The following is a 7793-nucleotide window of genomic DNA, read 5'->3' as shown; positions in this document are numbered from 1 at the left end:
AATACTGACCAAACGTATCCTTTCACTATAACAAGAATCACCCCATGAGCTTAGATGTTTTTTCTCCACAATGTCATTAGCTCGCTGATGTCCTTCCTTCCTCTCACATAGACCAGACAGATTCTTTCTCTTTGATTCTGCCACGCGGGAGACGGCTACCAGACCTCTCTTCCCTCCAGATGAAAGAAGCCGCTTATTATCCCCAAACTGCCTATTAGTGCAACATGCTTGGTGTGGAACCGGCAAAGTCCTGAGATGAACAGATTCAAGATCATTCAACTGCAATCGAGACATTTCTGATACTGTTTCTTCACCCTGTTTCCACCTCCTCCACCTCCATTGATTCAGTTCTACCTGTAACTGGGTTAGGTTGATATGCCACCTTTTGAGCTCCCGAGTGACGCAGCAATCTAAGACACTGCATCTCAGTGCAAGAGGCGTCACTATAGTACCTGGTTTGAATCCAGGCTGTATCACTTCTGGCCGTGATTGGGAGTCCCACAGGGTGGCGCACAATTGGCCCAGCGTCGTCGGGTTTTGGCCGGAGTAGGCTGTCATTGTACATAAGAATTTGTTCTTAACGTACTTGCCTAGTTAAATAAAGGTTAAATACAAAATAAATCAAAATAAAAACATATTCCTTGTTTTTGTCCCAACTTTGGCTGGCAGTTTTGTTTTTCTCAGGTTGTGACGAATAAAACAATGTCTATCTGAAAGAATACCATCTACAATACCACCTTCTGTCAGGTAATCTGACAAGGTGATTTACAAGATTGGAATTCAATGTATTTTCGTTTTTTTCATTGCAGAATTTTTCACATGACAAATGTCAGGGAGTACAAGAACAGAGAATGGATTGACAGAACTCACTATTTATTTGTCTTGGCTCTTTGTCCTAGATTTAGATACTGGTGGGAGTGTATACCGTGCTATTCAGTCGTCTTGGGTTTAGATACTGGTGGGAGTGAATACCGTGCTATTCAGTCGTCTTGGGTTTAGATACTGGTGTGGGGTGAATACCGTGCTATTCAGTCGTCTGGGGCTTTAGATACTGGGTGGGACGTGATAACTACCGTGCTATTCAGTCGTCTTTGTCTACGATTTAATAGCTCGGTGGGAGTGAGATACCGTGTGTACTTCAGTATCGTCTTGGGTTTAGATACATATGGTGGGACGTGAATACGTTGCTATTCAGTCGTCTCTTGGTTTAGATACTGGTGGGAGTGAATACCCGTGTATTCAGTCGTCTTGGGGTTTAGATACTGGTGGGAGTATACTCGTGCTATTCAGTCGTCTGTGGTTTTAGATACTGGTGGGAGTGAATACCGTGTCCTATTCAGGTCGTCTTGGTTTGATACTGGTGGGAGTGATAAGTTGTGTATTCAGTCGTCTTGGTTTAGATACTGGTGGGAGTGAAATACGTGCTATCTCAGTCGTCTTGGTTTTAGATCTGGTGGGAGTGGAATACCGTGCTATTCAGTCGTCTTTGGGTTTAGATACTGGTGGGAGTGATACCGTGCTATTCAGTCGTCTTGGTTTTAGATAACTGTGGGAGTGAATACCGCTTGCTATTTCAGATCGTCTTGGGTTTAGATACTGGTGGGAGTGCATACCGTGCTATTCAGTCGTCTGCGGTTTAGATTACCTGGCTTGGAAGTGAATACTGTGCTTTCAGTCGTCCTTGGGTTTTAGATTACTGGTGGGAGTGAATGACGTAGCTATCAGTGCGTTGGGTTATAGATACTGGTGGAGAGTGAATACGTGCTATTCACTCTTCTTGGGTTTAGATACTGGTGGGAGTGAATACCGTGCTATTCAGTCTTCTTGGGTTTAGATACTGGTGGGAGTGAATACCGTGCTATTCAGTCGTCTTGGGTTTAGATACTGGTGGGAGTGAATACCGTGCTATTCAGTCTTCTTGGGTTTAGATACTGGTGGGAGTGTATACCGAACTATTCAGTCTTCTAGGCAGGTAAAACAAATTGATCTGAACAGATGGGGGAAAGTCATGACTTAACCAGTCTAGGCTTGTTTACCGAAAGAGAAGGGGGACTGTTTGGACAGGCCCTGTAATATACATGATAGACTCAGTGATTCGTTTTTTGTTTACCCATACACAATTCAGTCACCAGTCCTGGCTGCACCCCTTCCCGCAGTCATCTTTGACCACAGACATGTTGAATTAGGTATGAGGCATCGACTCATCAGCTATTTCACAGTAGCTCTACAACAGTGAAACCCAATCAAACCACCAGTATTGTGTAGCGGTATGTTCATGCGAGATGAAACAGTGTCTGTTTGTCTTTGCCAGCTGCAGGGAGGGTCTGTGCAACATGTGCTAGCCTCTCTTTTAAAGTTCTACACAGGAATCCATTTAGAGGAAGCATGGCCGCTAGTGATCAGCATGCATGTTAGTCGGGAGGGTTGGCAGCTCCCTGTGGGATAGACCTCTGTGTCAGTTCAGCCTTAGCTGATTGAGGGAAGTTAGAACACATCCGGAGCATCCCTATCCCCGTTCCCTATCCCCGTTCCCTATCCCCGTTCCCTATCCCTCAATCTGAATACGGCGATGGAAGGCAAAGTTTTGGCTCCTCTTCATGGTAGCACCACTTGGAGATTGTCAATGACATTACCCTGTTTACCATGTCAATTATGGATCAAATCACTGTGATCCACAAAGAAAATGTCTAACTCGTGTTGTTGCAAAAAAAATTGCTAATTTACTTTGCCTGTTTCCTGTATTTGATAAAGGCTAGTTTAACATGGGAGTTGAGCGTGGGTGGACACAAGCAGTATCTAAACTCATCAAAAAAAGAAACGTCCTCTCACTGTCAACTGCGTTTATTTTCAGCAAACTTAACGTGTACATATTTGTATGAACATAAGATTCAACAACTGAGACATAAACATTCCTGTCTTGCAGGAAATCAGGCACAGAACGAGCAGTATGGCTGGTGGCATTGGCATGCTGGAGGGTCATGTCAGGATGGGGGAAGGGTACCACATGAGGGAGGAGGATGTCTTCCCTGTAACGCACAGTGTTGAGATTGCCTGCAATGACAACAAGCTCAGTCCGATGATGCTGTGACACACCGCCCCAGACCATGACGGACCCTCCACCTCCAAATCGCTCCCGCTCCAGAGTACAGGCCTCGGTGTAACGCTCATTCCTTTGACGATAAACGCGAATCCGAACATCACCCCTGGTGAGACAAAACCGCGACTTGTCAGTGAAGAGCACGTTTTGCCAGTCCTGTGTTGTCCAGCAACGGTGGGTTTGTGCCCATAGGCAACATAGTTGCCGGTGATCTGGTGAGGACTTGCCTAACAACAGGCCTACAAGCCCTCAGTCCAGCCTCTCTCAGCCTATTGTGGACAGTCTGAGCACTGATGGAGGGATTGTGCGTTCCTGGTGTAACTCGAGCATTACATTTACATTTACATTTAAGTCATTTAGCAGACGCTCTTATCCAGAGAGCAGTTGTTGTTGCCATCCTGTACCTGTCCCGCAGGTGTGATGTTCGGATGTACCGATCCTATGCAGGTCTTGTTACACGTGGTCTGCCACTGCAAGGACGATCGGCTGTCCATCCTGTCTCCCTGTAGCTCTGTCTTAGGCGTCTCACAGTACGGACATTGCAATTTATTGCCCTGGTCACATCTGCAGTCCTCATGCCTCCTTGCAGAATGCCTAAGGCACGTTCACGCAGACGAGTAGGGACGCTGGGCATCTTTCTTTTGGTGTTTTTCAGAGTCAGTAGAAACGCCTCTTTAGTGTCCTACGTTTTCATAACTGGCCTTAATTGCCTACCGTCTGTAAGCTGTTAGTGTCTTAACGACCGTTCCACAGGTGCATGTTCATTAATTGTTTATGGTTCATTGAATAAGCATGGGAAACAGTGTTTAAACCCTTTACAATGAAGATCTGTGAAGTTATTTGGATTTTTACGAAATATCTTTGAAAGACATGGTCCTGAAAAAGGGACGTTTCTTTTTTTGCTGAGTTTAGAATGTACTAGTAGTCATTGTCACCTGCTGGAATCCACAGTGCTTTGATATGTTACTCCTGATGTGTGCTGTGAGGAGGAGTGATACCTGAGGATCCCATGGCCATGAACCTTTCCTCCTGCCACAAGCGATCATCTGTGTTTCAGCTGGATAAGATCCTAAATCCATAAATCCATCCTAAATGGCACCTACAACACCCCCAGCTAAAGGCTTTATGTTTTGTGATGCAGTTATCAAGATCAGTGGCTAAATAAAAGTTATGGGTTTCTCTGTGTTTCTATTTAAGACTTGTTTTCTTTCTGTTGATCTAGTATTTGTGATACCTTTGGTATGTTTCCCTGTGTTAGGATTGGCAACTATTTTCTGATCAATGTTCAACAGAGTAATAAGACTACAGTTTCCGTACTATAATAATGAATCTCTTCTGTGCGTTTTCTCTGCAGGGAGGACTAAGGAACAGCAAGCATGAGTGTACACTATCATCACAGGAATATGTCCACGAGCTGCGCTCTGGCATCAGTGAGGACAAGCTGCTCATCTGCCTGGAGTCCCTTCGTGTGTCTCTCACCAGTAACCCTGTCAGGTATGGTCCTTACTCTCTTACTGACTTAAGCCTCTTGATTCTTAGGTGGAACTTAAGGCCCTTAAATGAACCTCCATTCTGGCCAACCTGTTCCTCTAGTTATGTTCTACCCTCCTCATGGGGGAACGTCTACTGACGTTCACTCAATTCTCAGTACAGTTCCGACAAAAAGTTTATGCACACCTCATTTGCTTCATCTATTGCTGCGTTCACACAGGCAGCCCAATCCTGATATTATTTCCACTAATTGGTCTAATTGGTCCACTAATTGGTCTATTGACCAATCAGACCAATCTCTGAAAAGATCTGATGTGAAAAGAGCTGATGTGATTGGTCAAAACACCAATTAGGGGTTAAAAATATCATAATTGGGCTGCCTGTGTGAACACAGAAGAAGTTGGCATCTGCTGGATACCTTCCATTGCTAATTGGATCTATGTCAGGAGATCTCTTAGACTCTGATTCACACAGAGCGATGGGCTTGGTTGAACAAGAATAGCCCATAGCATTGCCCATTTAAAACAAGCATAGAGTGGAAGCCCATAGCCTGTCATTCCATCACCACTCTATCCATTAGCTTCTAATAGATAGGAAGTCCCTCTTTTCCACATCAGAAAGCCAGCCATTCCCTGTCTCTGAGACCTTAATAAGCATGGCGGCCCTCACCATAAGATCAACGAGTGTCTTTAATATCTCTCCGTTTCCCCCATCACCAAGAGTGGCATTCGCTGCCCACAGCCCCCTATTTTTAATCTGTTTTCATAATAGTTCATGTTAAGATAATTCTCTTTTTCTCTCAGTCCTGTGCCCGTTTCTAGCAAGCTTTGATGGGCCCGTCACTCAACCATAATTAGGCCACGGCAACTGCGTTGTGGGAGCCTTTTTCCACCCACAAAGTTCTCATCTTCCGTTCTTGTAGATAGGGATGTTCAAATTTAATTTGGTCCCAACAGCCCGGAGGAACCCTCAATGACAGACGAACACTCTCAATTATTCACCAAGCCCCACTGTCGAAGAGATGTTTTTTAATGCGAATCAATGAATGGTGCATATAAAGTGATTATCAGATGAGTGGCAGATCTTCTTTTATGACCGACCCCCAATCTTCGGAGATGGCCCGGCAGTAGCCCCAGAGGGCCATTTATTTGTTCTGGGAGATACAGCGGAGGCAATATCCTGGCATCCTAACAGCTTGGAAAACGACTAGGCTTTGGTGTGGTCTCACTGGAAAGATCATGCACACCCACAGAACAACACAACGTGCTCTGCACTCCAAAGCGATTAATAGATTTCTGCTGAAAATTCCCCCGCCCATCTTTCTTTCTGTGGCTGAGTAACCGTGTAGCTAGAAACCACAGTTGGAAAAACAAGGTAAACAGCAAAACTTTGTTTTTCTCTTCCTTTGAAAAAATCCCACCAATGATGGATAAATACTCCGCCTTAAGGTAACCTCCCAAGTTCTTGCTTTCATTAAGCTAAAGACACATTTGCATTGTTTGGCTTTATCTGATAACAGAAAAACTGTTCCCAGACCTGCCTTTGTGCTGTTCACCTACTGTCTGCCTGCTCATTAATCAGGGGGAAATTGGCGTAAATCATTTCTGTTTGAAAAACCCACATAACGCTCCCTTTGCACCTTGCCGAGCTGTAAAGTTCAGCACCGCTAGCTATGAAAATCACACCACTCCTCCTCACATGGCAAAAGGCCAGTTAGTGCCAAGGGGACCGAGGGAGGCCAGGTTCGCCCTCTGGATGTTTTCAAACCGCTGAACTCGTGACCACAGAGGGAGGGAGCGGCGCTCTGCGGCAGCGTCTTGGACGCCCACGGAAGGCCAAGCTTAGCCAGGAGAAAGGCACCCTGGGGTGAGATGGGGGGGCTGGGAGAAGCACAGCGCTGTTGGAAGCCCACCCCGCTGCTCCTCTTCAGGCCTCTCATTGTTTTACTGAAAGCGAAGGGAGCGGAGGAGGAGATAGAGGGGACATGTTGGCCTCTTGGAGCATAGCGAAGGTTACTCACAATTAATATGAATGCACTTAATTGTCACGGATCACAACACACAGGAAATCAAACTTGCCGGCCTGTGTTCTGATTGCACTATGTTAATGTAACCTTTTCTCTGCCATAGTCGGTGTGCTGGGAACAGCCATGCGAAACACAGCTGCGTAATGCACTGTATTTTTGAATTCCAGTACCTACCACCTGTGGACTACGTAAGGACAGGCTTCATTGCAAGTGCTCTTTCATGGTAGTTTAATAATTAATTTAACTTAAACAAAAGTAGACGCCCATTATCTTGGATGAAATATCCTACGTCAAAAGTACTTTCTGGCCAGGGTAGAATGGCAAAAATAGTTGACACATACAAAGTTACCACCTTGAATATTACACTGCCAAAACGTTATGTGGCTGCTCAAAGTTGTTGATTTCAATGACCTGACCACCAGCTTAGTGACCTGACCACCAGCTCTGGCTATTTCTGTTGCTCTAACTTGTTGTGAGTTCTTCAGTATAGGGAGGAACATTGCTTGCAGAGAAAATGCAAATCACCCTGCAGTTTTGCCATGGGCTCATTACTCACAAGTTCTCCAGTTATTCACTTCTTCTTCTCTCATTTACCATGGTAGTCAAACTGTATGCCTGTGTTTGAACAACAAATATGTTCCAATGAATTCATTTTAAATTCCTTTGGCGTAAATGATAGCGTTAGTAAATATATATTCCGTATCTATCAGATTGTAATTCTGTGGTAGCTGTATTCTATATTTATTAAGGTACTCTTATACAAATGGCTGATATCTACTTTTGGAAATGTAGTTGAACACAGGGCACTATAGTGTTTTATCTGTGTACCCATTTTGATCAAGTGTAGAATGCAGCTCAACTCTCTCCACACTTGCTGATCTCTCAGCCCAGTGTAACATACAGCTAACTGCCAAAAAGGATGGAAACACTTGAGTAAATGAGGGTTACAAAGTATATTGAAAGCAGGTGCTTCTACATGTGTGGTTCCTGAGTTAATTAAGCAATTAAAATCCCATCATGCGTAGGGTCATGTATAAAAATGCTGGACAGGCCATTATTTTGGCCACCATGGCTATGCCCCCATTGGATGACCCCACCAACAGGGCTCGAGTGGTCACTGCAGGATTTGATGAGCATGAAAACTATGTAAACCATATGCCATGGCCGTCTGTAAACAGA

At 44.7% G+C, this 7793-nt stretch overlaps 1 protein-coding gene across 1 annotated transcript in view; it reads left to right on the top strand.

Annotated features, from left to right (window-relative positions):
• The window catches only part of diaph2 (diaphanous-related formin 2), a 717635-nt gene that overhangs the window by 180266 nt on the left and 529576 nt on the right, over window positions 1-7793 (top strand). The window contains 1 exon segment of the mRNA XM_023990279.2: window positions 4452-4591. Within this exon segment, the coding sequence (XP_023846047.1) occupies window positions 4452-4591 (140 nt within the window).

This window comes from Salvelinus sp. IW2-2015, linkage group LG6.2 (genome assembly GCF_002910315.2).
Source record: "Salvelinus sp. IW2-2015 linkage group LG6.2, ASM291031v2, whole genome shotgun sequence".
In the NCBI taxonomy this organism is placed as follows: domain Eukaryota; kingdom Metazoa; phylum Chordata; class Actinopteri; order Salmoniformes; family Salmonidae; genus Salvelinus; species Salvelinus sp. IW2-2015.
The sequence above is the reverse complement of the archived record's forward strand: the minus strand, read 5'-3'. Positions and strand labels throughout refer to the sequence as shown.